The sequence below is a fragment of the Geotrypetes seraphini genome, chromosome 1, assembly GCF_902459505.1.
Source record: "Geotrypetes seraphini chromosome 1, aGeoSer1.1, whole genome shotgun sequence".
Taxonomy (NCBI): Eukaryota; Metazoa; Chordata; class Amphibia; order Gymnophiona; family Dermophiidae; genus Geotrypetes; species Geotrypetes seraphini.
In genome coordinates this window covers 266,578,716-266,598,780 of record NC_047084.1, presented here as the reverse complement: position 1 = coordinate 266,598,780, position 20,065 = coordinate 266,578,716, and the positions used below count along the sequence as shown (strand labels likewise).

Below are 20,065 nucleotides of genomic sequence, written 5' to 3'. Positions count from 1 at the left end.
GTAAATTGCTTGTTCACACTTTCCAAACTACTAGGACTAGGGGGCAAACCAGAGAAAATATTTCTTCACACAATGTGTAATTAAACTCTGGAATTCGTTGCTGGAGAATGTGGTGAAATCAGTTAGATTACCGAAGTTTTAAAAATTTGGATAATTTCCTAAAAGAGAAGTCCCTAGGCCATTATTGAAATGGCTTGGGGAAATCCACTGTTTTTTCCTAGGATAAGCAGCATAAAATCTGTTTTACTACTTGGGATCTAGCTAGGTACTTGGGACCTGGGTTGGCCACTGTTGGAAACAAGATACTGGGCTTGATGGACCTTCAGTCTGTCCCAGTATGGCAATTTTTATGTTCTTAAATTATAGACCTATTAACCAAACCAGCACCTACTGGTGCCTTCAAGTCCTTGGATCAGTGGCGGCCACAAGAGAAGTGGTGTGTTAGGCAAAGGCACACATACACCCTCTCTAATACACCCTGTTGTCACACTGGTTGGCTCAGAGAGACTCCTACAAGTTCAGCTCCCCTGGGATACAGCATGATCTGGTAGCTCCGCCCACAATCTCTAGCGAAGGGGATCCTTCTCCAGATCAATTCATGGGTCATCCTGACAATAGATGCCAGCTTGTTTGGCTGGGGGGGGGCACATTGCTGTGGTCACCCAGATGATTCCATCACAGTTGAAGTGTTCTGTTAACAGGCTAGATCCACGAGCAGTTCGTCTAGCACTTTACCAAATGCAGCCCTTGCTGGAAGGCAAGGCAGTCAGTCTTCTCCAGCAAAGCCATAGGCAGGGAGGCACCAGGAACACTCAACTCTGACTGGAGGCAAAAGCCTTATTCTGTTGGGCAGAAATACACCTGCAGGCAATCTCTGCAGCACACTTGGACAGAGTAGAAAGTGTTCAAGTGGATTATCGAAGCAGACAAACTTTAGACCCAGGAGAGTAGTAGTTGTCCCTGAAAGTGTTAAAGGCCGTTGTGAGGCAATAGGGTCGTCTAACATTCAACCTCACGGCGACTGCAAAGATCAAAAGTTAGCTGAAGATATTAACCAGGGAGTGCAAGGCTAGATGTCCTGATTTAACCATGGCCAGAGACTGGTCTACTCCACGTGTTCCCCCACCCCCCAGCCCTTGATAGTCTGAGTGATCCGCCAAATAGCACATCACATATAAACAGTTCTTGTAGCACCAGATTGGCCCAGGTGCCCGTGATACACGGACCTAGTATGACTACAAAAGGAGCAAATTCTTCGACTCCAGGTGCATTCGATTGCCCTAGAAGATCCGGTATGCTTATGCTCTTGAACATGCAGCGCTAGTCCAAAAGAATACTCAGAAGTAGTAATTGCTACTCTCCATCGAGCCAAAAATCCAATAACGGATTCAGTGTATACTAAGGCATGGGAGACGTTTCAGCATTGTTGCAGCAGAGAAAAGTTAGAGCTGGGTAGTGCCCCAATTTCATTGGTACTGTTCCTCCAAGAAAGCCTTAACAACGGATTGGCAGTAGCATCCCTTAGAGTTCAAGTAGCAGGACTCTCATGCTTCTGGAGCCGAGAAAGGAGAGTTTTGCTTCCTGAAGGGCGCCTTAAGACTACGGTCCCTGATTCGAGACCTGTTTTCATCCTGGAACCTTAATATAGTTTTAGAGGGACTTGGCATAGCCCTTTTCAGGAGACCTCCCTCATGGATCTGATGAGGTCAAAACACTCTTCTTGGTGGCAATTACTTCCGCCAGGAGAGACTCAAAATTGCAGGCCCTGTTATGCAGAGAGCCGTTCCTCAAGTTCATGGAAGCAGGAGTAACCTTACGTATAGTTCCTTCCTTCTGAAGGTCATTTCTCCATTTCATGTCAACCAAGAGGTTAGATTACTAGCATTTCACCCAAAATGACCAAGAAAAAAGACAAGGCCTTAAAGGTTTTGGATGTCAGGAGACTCCTACTGCATTCCTGGAAGTGACTAATGATTTTTATCTCTCAGATCATCTTTTGGTATTAACCAATCAGGCGAGACGTAAACCTGTTTCCAGGGCCACCATTTCTAGATGGATTCATAGCGCTATTTCCTCTGCATACATCAGTTGTGGCAAACAGCCGCCTATCTTTGAAGGTGCATTTGACAAAAGGAGTGCCCTCTTGGGTGGAGCAAGAGCAATTCTCCTGAGCACATTTGTAGGTTAGCCACTTGGTCCTCCCTTTTTATGTTCACCAAATTCTACCGGGTGGATAAAGCATCTCAGGAGGAGGATGCTTTCAGGACCCTAGACTTTGAGAGCTGCTTAGTTATGTCCCTATGGTTCAGTATACCATCTCTATTGCACTAGAAAAAGAGATTAGGTTCTTACTTGATAATATCTTTTCCAGTAGATAGAGATGGTATGCTGAACCTCCTGCCCAGCAATTTATCTGATATGCCTGTCAGTTCCATAGCTAAGATTTTGCTGTCAATCATATTATTAGATTCTGAAAAGTCTATATATAGGATTACATTCTTGTTCCTCTGAGGCTTGTTAATGTTTTATCTACATTACTGTTTCTTCAGTGAATGTTTTGAATTCATCTTAGCAGATCAGATTCTAGATTTCGGGGAATTCCCCATGCCCCTCCTTCTCCTGTCTTTTTTTATAGGGCTGTATGAACTAAAGGGGGCAGGAAAGACTGTAGAGAAGGAGGAGGAGTTGAAAAACAATAATTGACATCTTCTGCAGTGTGCTTACGAGCACAGATGGAGTACCTATGGCCCATCCCTATCTACTGGAAAAGATATTATCAAGGTAAGATCCTAATTGATCAAATGTAGAAAATATAGAGTGACACTACATTAAAAAATTGAGGATACCTCAATCTCTTTACTTTTTACTTTTATATTTTTTTTAATTATTCCAATTCATACTGGATCCTCCTTGAACAAGTAATACAAAAATATCTTAATTATCAAACCAAAATTATATCATGCAACCAGTTTTTGTTTCCTTAGATCACTATATTAAGAGTGAGGAAAAAAGTAAGAGTAGGAGTCAAAAGAAGAAACTAAAAACTCAAAATAAGAAACTTCTAGCAGTATCTAATTCTAAAACCTTGAATTTCAGACAAACACGAGAATACAAGATTTTAAATTATTTTCTGTAGATTTAGGAAGGTCCTCAATTGTTATAGGAAGTTGTGATCAATATTCCTCCTGTTTTGTTATATTTATTTATAGAGGCATATCCTCTGGTTCGGTTTTTACCTTTAGATTCTAGGAGTTGGAAAGCTTCAAAGACTTTATATACAGTATCAACATTGTTTTATTCATAGTGTAAAGCAGTAATAAGTCTCAATTTAAGATATGTATTTTTTCCTCTAATACCTGTTGATATGTAGCTTTGCAGGATGCTGAAAACCGTTATCAAGAAATAAAACTTCAGCGAGAAACTAGAGAGATTCAAGAAAATGATCGCAGACCTCCACCTTATAAACACATCAAGGTTAGTTTGATGAAGGAGTGGTTTCATTATATGGAACATAGAGCCATGTTTAAACTGCCAAAGATTCAATTTCATTTTGGGAAGCAGAAAAAGGAATTGACATGCCAAATTTCATCTTTATTCTTCAAACTTTATTTGAAATTTTTTAATATGGCTAATCCTTAGTGTATTAATGTTGACTGTTTTTGTTTCTGAAGGTGAATAAACCTTATGGAAAAGTTCTGCTTCACACTGCTGACATTTCTGAAATTCCCAAATGCAACTGTAAGCCCTCAGGAGAAAATCCATGTGGCTTTGATTCAGAGTGTTTGAATCGGATGCTGATGTATGAATGCCATCCACAAGTTTGTCCAGCTGGTGAACGGTGTCAAAACCAAGGCTTTACTAAACGACAGTATCCAGAGACCAAGATTATTAAAACTGTTGGCAAAGGTTGGGGTTTGGTCGCTAAGAGAGACATAAAAAAGGTATGACAATAAAAATGTGTTGTCAGAAAGAATAGTTACAAGAATATAGTTCAACTATAGTTGTACTTCATACAGTATGTCTATGTGCAGTACAGTGACTAAACAAATGAAGTACACCCTATTTTTCAAGAACATGCAGGATACTAAGTTCTCTCTTGTAGGTGACATTGATGGAGCCTGGATATGGTAAAGTTTTCCCCTAATCTTTCTAGAAGCAAATCTTCATGTGTCCATGAGTTATCATATGTGCATAAGTTATCTCAAATTTGTTTTGTTTTTTCAATGGAACTAACGGTTCTTGCACAATCCCATTTTATTCCGGTACTCGTGGGTTAATTCCATCTACCTGCTAGGACTTTGTAGGAAGCCTCATATTTCAGACACTTAAGTTCCACCCCTCTCATCTCAGCACTATCCCCTCAGGAATCAGTTTTTCTTCTTACAAGCTAGGCTGTAGGAGCTTGTCTTTTCTGTTCATATTTATTTTCTTTAAAATTCAGTATTTTCATTCCCGGTTTTTGCCCTCATGCTGCAGAGGCTCCCTGCGTGGACTGCTCTTGACTGCGGGAGATCGCAGACCTTTGGAAAAGTCTGCTTCCAGGAGTTTGGTTGCCTGTCAGTGTACCCTCTGGTCAGCCTGCACTTCAGATCGGGGCTCAGGGACCATTCCCTTGGTAGCTTGCTCACCCCAGGTTCATCTACTAGTAGGTTGCGCGCAGGCTGTGTGGCTCCTTGGAGGCATGCCCCGGATCGGGGCCAGACTGCGTTCCTCCACCAGGCATCTGTGCAGCGTGTCCGAGGGTGGCAGAGATACCGGCCATAATGTCCAGCCATTGGGCAGTCTGAAGATTTGAAGTCCAACTGGCCTGCTTCCTAAGGCAGAGGTTCTCCCTGTAAGCTGTTTTAGCTCTCTCAGCAGTGTCTTTCCAGTCAGCACATGTAATAGTGAGTACAGGCTGACATTCTGAAGCAGCGATTTTGGGGTGTCTTTAAACGGGGGTTGGGGAGATTTCCCTGCATGTCCTACCTCCCCTCCTCCCACCCCTTAAATCGCTGTTTTTGAGGGCTTCTGGTATTTTCCCTGGGCTATTTTTAGTCAAAATCAACACCCATAGCGGCCATCTTGGATTTTCCCGATTTAGGATTAGTTATTTTGAGCACTTGAAAGCTTTGTTTTGCAAGAAAACCACTCAGATGGGCTCACCAGTGCAGGATCTTGTGGATTTGTGCATTATTTGTGGTGGGTGGCTGTCGGGTGCACAGCCGTGTTTCATGTGCACTGCAGCCCACGAGGGGGACAAAATTTGCATGGACCCTGTGCCTTCGACCTCTGCAGGGGGTCTCCCCACTATTTCTGCCCAGTTACTCGCAAAAATGGCATTGGCAAAACAAAAGCATGCTTCTGAGGAAAAATTTCATAGATCCCCCCAATCATCCCAAAAAGGGTCTGCAAGAGCCGGCTTCTACCCCGGAGGAGGGATTTTGTATCATGCTTATTTGCCTAAGAAATCTCAGCTTGTCGTTTCCGTAAGCACCCTCACCAGCCACCGGGACCCTTCCTCCCCTGAATTTGGGCCTTTTCTCTTGCCTTCCTTCAGTTGCCGTCCCAGTTAGTACGCTGCTTGTAATTGCTGTTGTTCTGATACACTGCCTCTGCTTGTGCAGGTGAGAACCACAGCTGCTGGAGGCATGGCAACTCTGGCGGATCTCCAGAATCAGGATTCAAGTGGAGCACCGGATCTGGGGGTGGATCTCACTATATGAATTTGATCTCTGAAGCTCTTCTGTCATTGAAGCTGCATATTGAGCAGCCTGTCACTACAGAATGTTCCCTCATGAGTTACCAGAGGCCACAATCTACCTTTTTCTTTCTTATGCTTACAGAAATATGGGAGACGCCTGAGGGTCCCTTGAAATGTGCTTGCGCTGTATCTCGGATTTCTTCCATGGCGGATGCTTTTTCATAAGCTTTTTGTTTCCCTGATGGGTGGTTTCATGGTGACACAGGTCACTATACGCATTTCTTTACCCAGTGACGAGGATGGTCCTGCAGGATTTCCAGGACTAGCATATGCCTTCAGCCTCTTCCTTCATGATCAGGGCATGCCTTTCCAAACTTTGCCATGTTTCTGGCCCGGGACCTGGATTTTCTGGTCTCGGGTGTGTGTATATGGCTGATGCCTTTTCTAACAGGATGAAAGGTTTCTTTTGGCTATCCGTCTCATCCTCTTAGCTCTCAGTATGCTATGGTTCAGTCAGTGGTCTGGTGCTTCGTTCTCTGAGACAACCTTGAGCCAGTTGCCCATCAATGGTCCATTTTTGTTTGGCCAGTGGTTGTATGTCCTTATGGCCTGTGTGCAGGTTCAAATCTAGGTCTTTGCCTGTGTCTAGATCCCACCGCTACAAAGGTTCCGGGCACTCTACTTTTGGTCCCTTCTGGCGTTCTCGACCGTACTCAGGTCTCTCAACTGGGCAACGGCCCTCCTCTTTTGCCAGGCCGCGTTTCAGCGATTCTTGGTGCCAGTCGCCCACAGGAAAATCCAGTGGTGCATGGGTAGATTCAGTTCTTTCGCCAGGCCAGTGCCTCTCCTCCTGCGGATAGGGCAAGAGTTGTTGGCTGTTCTGGCTGAATGGCAGGCCATTACCTCTGACCATTAGATCTTGGAGGTCCTCCAAGATGATTGCAAACTAGTTTCTCTGTCCTCTGCCCGTGTATTTCCTGGATTCCCTGATGGTCAGCCCCAAGAAGTGGCTCGGTAACAAGCAACAGTCAGCAGCTTACTGGCTATTGCAGCTATAGAGTCCGTCCCAGAGCAAGATTTGGCCTCTGGGGGATGCTTGATATACTTCCATCGTTCCAAAGATAGGCTCCGAAGATTTGATTCTGGACCTCAACACAGTCAATGCGGCGCTGCGAGTGCCTCACTTCAGCATGGAGACAGTGCACTGCATGATCGCCTCAGTGGCTCCAGGGGAGTTTCTAGCCTCCTTGGATCTGTCAGAGGCATATCTCCATATTCCCATTTTTCTAGACCTTAGGAAGTATCTGTGGTTCCATTTCCTGGTGCAACTTTTCCAGTTGGCAGCACTGCCCTTTGGGTTGGCAACGGCACTCAGATCCTTCACCACAGTGATGGTGGTGATGGCAGCCCTTCTTTGCACCCTGGGTATTTTGTTTCACCCGTCTCTGGACAATTGGTTGATCAGGGCTCCCTCGGTTGTGCAGTTGCTGCTTGCTGCTGCACCTGGGCGGGGTGATCAGCATCAGGAAGAGTCACCTCGAGCCAAGACAGGATTTGGAGTTCAGGAGAGTTTGCTTTCACAAAGGCCAGAGTAAAGTGTTCCTACCCGTACCCCATCAGGAGAAGCTCCGACAGCTTATTAGGGACAGTCAGACCTCTCCAGTCCCAACAGCCTGGTAGTATCTCCATGTTCTGGGGACCATGGTGGCAAGAATCAATGTGATCCCTTGGGCCAGAGCCTGTTTGCGTCCGCTGCAGGATGCACTGATTTCATGCTGGAGTCCGCAACAGGACCTGCACCCCTGCCCTGGCCATCAATGGCACGGAACAGTCTTGCCTGCTGGCTGCCATCTCTCTCAATCTCCAGGGGTCTTCCCCTCCAGATTTCGGTGTGGGTGCTTCTGACAACGGATGCAAGTTTTAAAGGCTGGGTAGTGGGGTGTAGGACTGTCCCTGTTCAAGGGGCCTTCACGGAGCACACGTGGTCAGTCAGTCGCCTGGTACTTGGGGTGAGTTGGCTGGCTCTCCTCCACTTTGAAGGTTGTCTGTGTCATCAAGCCATCCAAGTCTTCTCGGACAATGCCACAGCGACGGCTTACATCAACTGAGGGGGGCCCCGAGAGTGCCTCATTGAGCATGGAGGCTCCGCTTCTCTTCATTTGGGCAAAGAGACACCTAGTGGCGCTGTCAGCAGCACACGTGACCGGAGCGGACATCTTTCAGGTAGCTTGTCTCAGTCATCTCTCACTCTCTCTCCCTTTCTCTTCTCTCTCTATCTCTCCCCTCTCCTTTCTCTCTTCTTTCTCTCTTTAGTAGCACTAACTGATGCCTGAGGTGAAGCTTAAGTCTGTGAAATATGAGGCTTCCTACAAAGACCTGGCAGGTAGACGGAATTAACCCACTTGGAAAAGAGATAGAGAGTCCAGAAACAGTCCAAAAACTGGGACTCAGTGACGCTCTGACCTAAATCCCCCTCCCAGCTCTCCCTAAATTTACCCATGCCTGTGAGGAGAGCCACAGGTCACCATACCAGTGGGACAATCGGTTGAGCGCAGGTGGGGTAGTCACGAAGATCTGATCCAGGGGCCCAGAATCCCAGCCCCCTCTACACTCCTGTCGGGTAGTGGTCCAGTAGTGGCGAAGCTGGAGAAAAGAAAACAGGTACCTTTGAGGGAACCCCAATTTCACCTTAACCTGCTGAAAAGAGGGGAAGGAGGCCTCCGAGAGGTCCTGCAGTTGTGCCACAGAACGGCATCTTCGCTGTGCCCACTCACGAAACACCAAGCACCCCCAACCAGGCAAAAATCCAGAATTACCCTCGAATATCAGATAGGGAGAGATCGCGGACGGCAACCCCGAAAGAGCAATAAAAAGCGGGAACGGCTCCCCGAACGGACAACATGGTCCAGGTGTGAATGCAATAAATTAAAAAATTGAAAAGGATGACTCCAGCCCATGGCCAACCCGGAGGGAAAGTAGCAATCCTGTCCCATATGCCCCTCATGGATCCAGCGCATGAGGGTGGCAACATTGTACAATCGTATATCGGGAACATTCAATCTACCAGCTCCCTTTGCCAAAGTCAGCTTGGTTAAGGCCACTAGCAGGGCCTTGGACCTCCATATGAACCGAGAAATTAAAGATTTAAAGCGAAGTTCATCCCGCCGGAGGAGCCAAAGCGGTATTGTCTGAAAAGGGTAAAGTACTTTAGGGAGCAGGACCATTTTAACCAATGTCGCGCGCCCCAACAGGCCCAGTGCGAGATCTTGCCATGCCTGTCATAATCTTCCAATGGTGTCAAGTTGACGAAGGATATTCATGGAATAAAATGTGGCCGGGTTGGTGCTCAAATAGATACCCAGGTAGCGGACAGGAGTAGACGATGGCGGGATAGAGAGCAAGGCATGCAATGGTTTCACAGCGCCGCCCGACAGTAACAAAAGCTCAGACTTACTGCAGTTAACCTGCAGGCCCGACAGGGCCCCAAATTCCCGCACTATCTCCAGTGCCTCAGGCAAATGCGTGGGAGCCTGATCCAGATAGAGTAAAATGTCATCCGCAAATAAGCTAATTTTGCATTCCCGACTCCCCCACCCAAATCCCCTGAACACTAGGTGTCTGTCGTATCTTGAGAGCCAGAGGCTCGATAACCAGAAGAAACAGCAGGGGAGAGAGCGGACAGCCCTGCCTCGTCCCCCGCTGCAACCCAAACGCATCCATCAGGCCCTCGTTAATGATCAACTGGGCTCGGGATTGAGTGTACAGTGCCCTGATCCAATCTAAAAAAAAGCCCCGTAAAACTATAACCCTCCAAGACCCTGAATAAATATTCCCAGGAAACACTATCAAATGCTTTCTCCATGTCTAGTCCCACCACTGCAGACTGCCCTCCCTTACCTCTATGGTCATGAGTGGCCCCCAATACCTGCATCAGGTTCATCAAGGCGTAATGTCCAGGCACGAAGCCCACCTAATCCGGGTGAATCAACTCCGGCAAAAAACGATTCAGGCGACGTGCCAGTGTCATAGCAAGGATCTTAATATCCTGGTCCAGTAAGGATATAGGTCTAAAGGAGCCTACCAATTCAGGGTCCTTCCCCGGCTTTGGCAGTAGCACAATGTGCACTAAATTCTCTGGGAATCGGCCATCAGTGCACAAGATCCCGTAGCATCCGATAATATTCAGGGCCAAAACCATCTGGGCCTGGAACCTTGGCCAGAGTTAGAGATCCGATCGTGGTGGACATCTCATCCGCCATGACAGGCACATTCAGAACCGCCACCTGGTCCGCGGTCAATTGGGGCAGCTCCAGATCGGCAAAGAAAGTAGTCATAGCTTCACTGTCCTGATGCTTCCACCCGTACAGAGATTGATAGTATTGGACAAATTGCGCAGTTATATTACACTCCCCTGTATGACGTATGCCCTGGCACCTTTAATAGAGGTGATAACTTGTCGTTTTTTTGTGCGGGCGAATCAGGTTGGCCAGTAATTTCCCAGTTTTGCCACCCCAGCGATAGAGCTGATATCTCTGATAGTACAGGGAACATTCCATGCATTTATTAAGAAGCTCCTCAAGTTGACACTGGACCTCTCGGAGCTCCAGACGATCCGCTTCAGACAGCGTATGGATATGGGATCTCCGAAGGCTGTGAAGCAGCTCAGACAGCCACAAGAGTTCCCTCTCCCATTTTTTCCATTGACCAGCAAGGTACGCTATAATGTGCCTCCGGAGGACCGCCTTGGAAGCATACCAGAAAGTGGCAGGGCCCACCTCAGATGTGTCATTTGTAAGTGTATAGTCTACCCAAAGCTCTCTCAGAAAAGTACGGAAATTGAGGTCATGGTATAAATGAGGTCCGACACGTGGGAGCGATACTCAACCGGAGTCCCACTGGTGCATGGTCAGAAACAGTGCTCTTATAAATTTCAAAATGAGTGGCCATAGAAAACAAACGCTTATCCAGGAGGATATAATCCAACCTGGCATACACCTTTATGAGCATGTGAATAAAAGGTGAAATCAGTGTCATAAGAATGCAAGGTGCACCAGACGTCTTCCAAGTGCTGGGTAAGGAAGCCCACCCCCCGATTGTCATGGTCCTTTGTATGCACCCTGGGTGGCTTGCAATCCACCCCGGGGTTCGCGGTGATGTTGAGGTCCCCACCCAGAACCAAATGATACTCAGAATGCTGAGAGAGCTGAGCAAGAACAGTGGAGAAAAATTTATGGCAGTAAACGTTGGGGGCGTACAGGTTTACACAACAGTAGCTTAAGGCCCCACAGCTCACCCAGAACCATCACAAAGCTGCCTTCTTTATCTAGAATTTGTTTATGTAGAGTAAAAGGTAAGCTCTTATGTAGGAGTATGGCAAACCCTCATCGGCCCCCTTATGTCAAAGAGAACACCTCCCCCACCCAACTACGTTTTAAGTTTGGCATGTTCTAGCCAAGAGAGATTAGTTTCTTGTAGGTAAGCAATATCAGTGCCCAATTTGCGAAGCCTGGACAAAATGCGAGATCTTTTTACCAGGGACTTAATACCATCCACATTGAACGTAGTAACTTTTAGCTCAGCCATACTCACCCTGGAAGAGAGAGGAATCAGGCAGCAAAACACCAATACCAGCCACTCCAGGGTCTCCCAGCTGAACCCCAGAGCTGTGCAGGAGAAGCAAGCAGAAACCGCAGAAGCACAAAATCCCCACCTGTACTCCAACGAACAACATCCCCACCGCAGTCATACCCCCAGGCATCTCCCCAAACATACACCCGACTAAGTCCCCCTCCCATCCCCCACCGCCCCTTCCCACTCCCCAAACCTTCCTTGTGTACCCTGCACACATCCCAAAATCCATCCCCACAGCGAGCCTGGAGGACACCCCCACTCCCCCCCACCCCTCTAGCTCACCTCCCCACAGAGCATAACAGGAAAAGAACAACCTAGCACCCTGAACCTCTGGCCCATCTAGGTGAAAAAAGAAGAGAGACACTGGAAACATATAGAAAACCCCCAACAAAACTGTGCATGGTCAGAATAGGATAAGACACCCATGGTCAGCAGGCCTTGGCAGAGATCAACAAGCCCAGCCAGTGCCAACACATATACTCCACCAAGCAGTCAAACACATATACTCCACCAAGCAGTCAAACACAGTCAAGTGGCAGGCCCAGAGTTCTCAGGTGGGGTCTCTCAGCAACACCTTGGGTGGGAAAAACCCCAAACCTGAAGGCCCACTGTCCACTCCCGGCAGTAAGCAAGTCCCATAGCCAAGGTGCTGATGGCCTCGAGAGCAATCCAATCTGGGGAAAAGCAAAGATCAGGCCGGCATTCTGGCCAGGTAGGCTCACACCTCTTCTACAGTGGTAAGGACCTCCGTTTTGCCATTCTGCCAGACCCTTAGATGTGCCGGGAAAGCCAGGGCAAATTGCAACCCTCGATTGTGAAGCTCAGTGCAGACTGGGGACATCAGCTTCTGCTGGCCGCTACCCTCACCAAGTAGTTGTTCAAGAGAAGCACCTTGGACCCCTCATATTCCAACACTCCAGACCACCGAAAGGCCTTAAGTAGAGCTTCCTTATCCCTCCAGCAGCAGAAACAGCTATGGCCGTGTGCACCCGCATGCCCTCCGCAGACTTGTTACCAGTACGATGGGCCCGTTCACACTCGAAGTGCAGGCCAGAGCCAGAATGGTGAAAGACGTGGGTTCCACTGCCATCTTAGGCACGGGTGACTGGGGCTTATCGCGGGCCGGCCTGGCTGCACGGAGGGCATACCCAGCACCTCTCCACAGACCGATCCCAGCTAAAATGATCGGGCAGCCCTTTATAGCTCCCGGGGAGGAGAGGAAATCCCAATTAGGTAAGTTAACAGGTTTAAACAGCCGGATTTGGTCGGGGTGGGAGCGGAGCTCTCCTCTGCTGCGACCGCTCAGGCAGGCTGCATCACGTGACCCCCTCACTAGAGTTTCTTGGTACCCTTCATGGCTCTGTCAGCCTTTTATTTTTCAAATATTCATTTTGTTGATTTCATGTTTGCTACTTTTTTCAGCAGTATGGTTCAGAAGAAAGCCTTCAGCAGCTTTTAAACATGGAGCTGTGTATAAGGCCATACCCAAAGCATTTAGCTTAGAACTAGTGTTTTCCAGTGCCTGAGCTCAGATCACAAAGCCTTGAAGTGTCATTTATGTCTACAGAGGATATGTAGAGGTTTTGGTCACTGTGAAGAACAAATGAAAAGGAACTTTGATAAAGTCCAGTCAATATTAGTGATATCAAATTGTATCAGAGTTCTGTTACTAATCCTCCAAAACAGTTCATGTGATTCTGTGTGTTCAGAATTTGCAGAGGCATGGGCAGCAGTAGTTTTGCTCACTTTTTTTTCCCTCTAGTACTAAGCTCCCATAGCAAGAAGAGGAGGAAGTGAACAGCTACTCAGGGAGTCACTTTCTCCCCCATATCCGCTTAGACCCTTTTGTTTGTGAACTGTGATCCTGTGGCTCATATGAACAATCATATGTAAATCTTCACAGGAGGAGGATCACTTCCCCCTTGCTGCGGGAGCTCAATGGCAGAGGGAAAGAGTGAGCAGAGCTACTGCTGTGGCTGAAAATAAGAAGGGGCTAGAATGGAGATGTGTGTGTGTGCAATGGGAGATTGGGAGCAGAGTTAAGGGGTGAATCATGTGCCGGGGGTTGGGATTAGGAGAAGAATGAAGGGCTGACTGTGCTATGAGGTGAGTATTCCATGAAGGAGTGAATGTGCCATGGAGGGGTTTGGGGACAGAGTAAAAAGGTGAATATGCCATGAAAGTGGTAGCAACAAGCTGAAGGTTTAACATGGCGGATGGGCAGGGGAGAAAAGAATACAGTGAAAGCTGTGTAGGTAAGGAGATAGAATGAAAGATTGGGGTATTGAATGTGAGAGAAGACTTTAGGAGCAGACAGAATTATGGGTCATGTTGGGATTTAGAGGGACAATAAAAACAAGTGGAACTGTCCAATAAGAAAGGTGCAACAAATAAAAATGTCTTTCAACTCATCTGGACAATCAGGTTATTCTTTATTCTTCCAAAAATACTCGACCCGACATGTACATGTTTCGGCCCTACGGCCTGCGTCAGGAGGCGGGATTTAGAGGGAGACAGAACTGCAATTTAGAGTGGGAGAGGAAACTGAGAAGACCTTATGATGGGGGGAATTCTTACACAAAACACAGCAAATGTTACAGAATTTCCATTAGGAATATATATATGAAGGTCATAAGATATTATTTTGAGAAGGCATATATTAGTTATATATGAATTTGGGAGGGGGTGGGGGGTTAAATCATATTAGTGTATGATATTGAAGACTTTTCAAGTGATGTTGTATTATAATTGTTTGATATTTACTGTGCACTTGATGTAAGTTATAAAATGAATAAAAAATTAAAAAAATATATATTGTGCGTAGAATTTTCAAAAATGTTTTGCACTGAATTCCTCCAGGAGTAACACTTTAGGCATTTTTTGGTCAGATATTAAAAACAAGAGTAGAAAAAAGGGTTGATAGGTCAGGTGAAAAAGAGGAGTGAGCTAGCATTGGGTTGCTTATGGGAATTTATAAGATCATCTGTGCAGGAGGTTTGAATTTGTGTGTATACTCTGTGCATATGCATGATGATTTTTATAAAATACACACCCCAATTGATGTCCCTGGGAATACCTATGCATAGATTGTAAGATAGTAGGTGAATGCTTCTCTTTTCCAGCTTTTTATATATGTATATTCCTAAACAATTTTATAATAGCCTCTGCTGAGCATGAAAAATATACTTTGGATATAGAAAATTGTTGTCTTATGTTTCCAAGTGGACTTAGAATCCATATTAGCAGGGTTCTAGAGGGAACAATATTTTGTGGCCCTTGGCCTAGGACTAATACTGTGGTGCCTATGCTAAACAAATGGAAGTAAATAGAAATAGAGGAAAACAAAAAGAAGTTATAAAAGAAAACTCCATAAAGGCTAATTATGAGAAGAAAGTGGAAATTAATTCTTTGATTATAAGATAATTGAATATAGCTTTTAGAATCTAAAAATCTATTTTTCATTAAGATGTATGCATTGTTCACTAGTAAATTTTCTATCTGTAGGGAGAATTTGTAAATGAGTATGTTGGTGAAATAATTGATGAAGAAGAATGTATGGCAAGAATCAAGCATGCCCAAGAAAATGATATCACTCACTTCTATATGCTCACAGTTGACAAGGTAAATTTTCATGCTTTAAATTTTTAGAAACCTACTAGTCCTTTTACTAAGGTACGGTAGCCAATTTAGCGTGCACAAAAAAATTAGTGCACGCTAAATTTAACACATACCATGGCATCCATTATATCCTATGGGTGCGTTGGCATGCCTTAGCACGCGTTAATATTTAGCACATGCTAAACCAGCTACCACACCTTAGTAAAAGGACCCTCTAGTTTCAGGTTGAAATATTTGAATTATACGTTTTCTTATATCTTCATAAACATGCAAAGATTTTGATTCTGTCAGATTCAGCTATTATGGTTGCCTTCAGCAATAGAATTCCTGTTTTAAATTGATCTTGCATTAAATGGAGGAACTGTTATCCCAGGACAATCAAGCAACATATTTTCACAGATAGGTGACATCATCCACAGAGCCTGGTACAGACAGTCTAAAAGTGTAGTATCACTTTAATTCTTCAAAAGTCTCAAGACTTTTTGTACTGCGCATGTACGAGTGCCTTGCTACTCGACATCAGCTCACAAAACCATCAGTTTTTAGTTTTCCACGGAGCTAAGAAGTTGTGTTTTAGGATGTCTCCAAACGTGAAATTTTTCCTCATATTTTTTGCCTTTCCATACTTTTTCACTTCATTTTCTTCATTATTTCATTTCCTTAGTACTCTACTTTAAAATTATCAAATTTTTGTCCATTTCAATTTTGAGCCCTTTGGGCTTTTCTCAGCCTCTTACTAGGCCGGCTGCATCGATCGATTTTCATCGGGTCGATGCTTGTCCCTACTGTGCCACTCCTAAAAAGCATTCTTTGAAGGCTCAACTTATTCAGCAGGAGAAACTTTTCAGATATACTCCATCAATGATGTCTTCATCTTTGCCGTCAATGGCCCTTATGGATTTATAGAAGTAGGAATGACTATAAGCCGAGAGACATCATCCCATACCCTTCACCATATTGAAGAGATTGAACACAACATCGAATACGGGCCTTCAGCTACCAATCTTTTCTTTGACCTAGCAGAAACCATAGCAGACACACTAAATATCACAAATTGCTATGTATGTGGGGGCACTCACATGGGAGAAGCGCAAGAAGTGGACCTCACTAGGTCCTCCCCCTTTAAAGTTGAGTTAACCAGACCTCCTCCATCATCATTAGGTTCCCCTTGGATGCTAAAAAAACCCTTTATTCCTAGCCATTGCATTGTCCGACATACTGTACCAAGGGAGTTTGATGGTCATTACAACTGGATGTCTCAGGAAAAAACAGCCACTACTTTTGATACAGCAAGCCTTGAAGCAGGGTGGTCCACATGTATAAGTATTTACACCTGGGATTCCACAAATTCCAGCTGGATCTTCTGGCTAGAGGATGCCAGGCCTTTCCATGCTGTATTTTATTCCCTTCTGAACCATACACAGTATCTTAAATTGAGCTCTGTCCCATCTGAGCAGGTGAATTGGCCTGCCCCTGATGGGCTTTATTGGATATGTGAGCACAAAGCGTACACCTGGCTACCGAGGCACTGGTCAGGGGCTTGTACCCTGGGCGCAATTAGACCTAGTTTCTTTTTGCTTCCTCTGGAACATGGTGACAATTTGGGCTTTCAAGTCTATAGGTCTCACAATAGAATTGCTTGAGCGGTAGATGTATCCCAGGGGTTACAAATAGGTGACTGGAAAAATAATGAATGGCCTTCTGCACAAATTATTAATTATTATGGACCAGCCACTTGGGCTGACGATGGGATGTGGGGCTATCGTACCCCTATTTATATGTTAAATCGAATTATCTGACTCCAAGCAGTGGTTGAAACTATTACCAATGCCATGTCCCGTGCCCTAAATCTTCTCGCCGCTAATGAGGACCAGTTGCGAAATGCTGTTTACCAAAACAGATTGGCCCTAGATTATCTGCTGGCTTCTGACGGTGGTGTTTGTGGAAAATTCAACCTGTCCAATTGTTGCTTACACATAGATGAAGTTGGTCAGGTAGTAAGGGATTTTACAGATAGTATGATAGAAGTAGCTCATGTGCCAGTACAGACTTGGCATAGGTCTGAACCAAATTGGTTTGACTCCTGGTTTCCTAACACTGGCATTCTGCGCCCCATTCTGATCTTATTGGGAATTTTCTGTTTGATTCTTGTAATAGTACCCTGCTGCCTTCCCTGTTGTGTTAACTTAATCAAGACCACAACAGAGCAAGTGTCTCGCCAAATGTTGGCTGCTCACATATATTGTGAACTTATCCCACCAACTACAGATTCAGAATATCAGCATATGCGCCCCCACCACAGTTTGATCCCTAGAGCCATTCCAGATGCTGAGTCACAGACCGCCTTAGCTGTGTAAGCTAGACAACCCATAGGAATTGAGAAAAAAATTTACTTATGCTATATTATACCTATATTTCAGCCAGCTATAAAAATACATGTATTCAAAGCTATAACCTATAGATTTTAATAGAGCTGGAAAGCCACAGTCTCATCCATTATAGCCTCTCCCTGCTTTCACAGTTGGCCCTGACTGCTAGGGACTCCATGAGAGTCTTGGTATCTGTTCCCCAGGTCATTGCATATTACCTACAGACCACAACAGAGCAAGTGTCTCGCCAAATGTTGGCTGCTCACATATATTGTGAACTTATCCCACCAACTACAGATTCAGAATATCAGCATATGCGCCCCCACCACAGTTTGATCCCTAGAGCCATTCCAGATGCTGAGTCACAGACCGCCTTAGCTGTGTAAGCTAGACAACCCATAGGAATTGAGAAAAAAATTTACTTATGCTATATTATACCTATATTTCAGCCAGCTATAAAAATACATGTATTCAAAGCTATAACCTATAGATTTTAATAGAGCTGGAAAGCCACAGTCTCATCCATTATAGCCTCTCCCTGCTTTCACAGTTGGCCCTGACTGCTAGGGACTCCATGAGAGTCTTGGTATCTGTTCCCCAGGTCATTGCATATTACCTACAGGGGTTCAGGGACACACATCGTTGTTTGTCTGTGATTACGACAGTCGCTGACTCAGCCACTAACTTTCTGTATCACCGTCTCACTGGTGATCTCCTCCGCTTTCTCTCATTTCCAATTTCTTATCTCCTCCTGTAGTCTAAGAATCCATCCACAAGGGAAACGCCTTGTTTCTCTGACTCTTTCGCTGACACATACATTATTACATCATTAAACTCGGACCTAACAACAAGCTCCTTAGTTTCTGTTACCATCACAATCTCTCCCTGTAGATTTGTATGCTATTGACCACCCAGTGGGGTGGGCTGTGGTGGCTTGCCAGACTAACCACACCATTTGCTATCTCTCAGGTTATTTCACACCTGTTGAACTTTATTTCAACAGCTGTGAAGAGGGGGTGATACACTTTAACGACACAGAATATGTGATACATTTGCATTGCACACATGTCCTGTCAAAGGTTCTATTCACCTCAATTGTCACTTTTACCACACGGAGGCTAGCCACTGCTCCGTGCAAGGATAGAATCGCTATATTATGAGACTGCTTTGTGAGAGAGAGAGTTTTTGATTGTAGACAGATTTTGCTTTTAAAGAATGTTGACTGGAAGTTAATAGACAGTGTCAAGTGAGAACGGTAATAACAGGAAGCTATACACAGATTACTGAAGATCAGAGAAAGATAATGCACGTAGTAGATAAGAAGAAGCACTTTAACAGAATCAAAAAATTTTTATTAGCTACAAGAGGGGCTTTCTCTTAATATTTGCTAGCAATTAATGTCTGTCATTTTTTTCAGCAGTACAGTCTTTTATGTTATCATGAGTCATTATCTGTTGTATTGTGTTATACGTCAAATTCAGTGTTTTTGGAAATACGAGCGGATTTCCATTTATGAGTACTCAATATCATTAACAATATAAAAAGAGAAATTGATTTCCTTTACTTACCCTGATTCTGAGGTTCTAAGAGTTTTTCTTTCTCCGTTTCCTGAAACTTGCAAAAAGAAAAGCTACTTCCCTTTTTTATTTTATTATTTATCTGATGCATACAGGGTTACGTCCTGGTTTCTAACACAATGCAATCAGCGTTTAGCTTTATTTAAAAAATTATTTCTAACTTGGCTTAAATGTGTGAAGAAAATGTCCAGTTCTATTGATTGAAATTCAGACTATTAGTGAAAGTCTTTTCAGACTATTAGTGAAAGTTTTTTCAAATTTACCACATACCGAAGCGACCAAAGTGAAAGTAACTAATTTCTGCTTTTTATCTCCCCGGTCACAAATAGAAATGCTTTGAGTGTTTCAACAGAGAGATACACTACTATACTGTTAACCCGTTATAGGCTGTTCACTGCTTGTTAGGAAAATCGTGTGTCTAAGCCAGTGTTTTTCAACCGCTGTGTGCCGCGAGATGTTGCCTGGTGTGCCGTACGGTCAGGGCCGCCATCAGGGCAGTACCACCAGTCCTGCATTCAGGGGCCCCGGGCTCCCCCAGGGTCCTAGGCCACAGTCTAGGGAGAGGGGCGATCCGCCCCACGTGGACAGGAGAGAGCTGGACGGGGGACCCGCGGAGTTCAATACATCTGGAGCCGCGAGGCTCGTCTTCTGTTCCTACCTGCCCTGCAGCTAACATATAGCCGATCGCAAGCTTTCCCCGATGTCAGCGCTGACGTCGGAGGGAGGGCTTAAGCAAAGCCTGCCCTCCGACGTCAGCGCTGACGTCGGAGAATACTTCCGTTCGGCTATTTGTGCGCGGCAGGGCAGGCAGGAAGCAGAAGACAAGCCTCGCGGCTTGAGCTTTGTTTTGCTGAGAAAGTTGCAAAGATGGGCTGGGAGGCAAACACGGAACACAAAAGGGGGGAGGGAGTGCGTTTTGGACACAAGGCATGAACTTGGGAGAGAGGAAGGGAGGGAAAGAGATGCTGAGGTGGGGGAGGGAATGGGTTTTGGACACAGAAGGCATGGACTTGGGAGAGAGGAAGGGAGGGAAAGAGATGCTGAGGTGGGGGAGGGAATGGGTTTTTGGACACAGAAGAAATGGACTTGGGAGAGAGGAAGGGAGGGAAAGAGATGCTGAGGTGGGGGAGGGAATGCGTTTTTGGACACAGAAGAAATGGACTTGGGAGAGAGGAAGGGAGGGAAAG

General features: G+C 45.3%; 1 protein-coding gene across 6 annotated transcripts in view; it reads left to right on the top strand.

The window, feature by feature from the left end:
• NSD2 (nuclear receptor binding SET domain protein 2) overlaps nucleotides 1-20,065 on the top strand; it is a 521,650-nt gene that overhangs the window by 426,563 nt on the left and 75,022 nt on the right. For all 6 annotated transcript variants that reach the window (XM_033950948.1, XM_033950940.1, XM_033950930.1 and 3 more), the window contains exons 17-19: nucleotides 3,371-3,474; nucleotides 3,672-3,941; nucleotides 14,819-14,935. In XM_033950948.1, coding sequence (XP_033806839.1) covers nucleotides 3,371-3,474; nucleotides 3,672-3,941; nucleotides 14,819-14,935 — 491 coding nt within the window. The remainder of the gene's footprint in view (nucleotides 1-3,370; nucleotides 3,475-3,671; nucleotides 3,942-14,818; nucleotides 14,936-20,065) is intronic.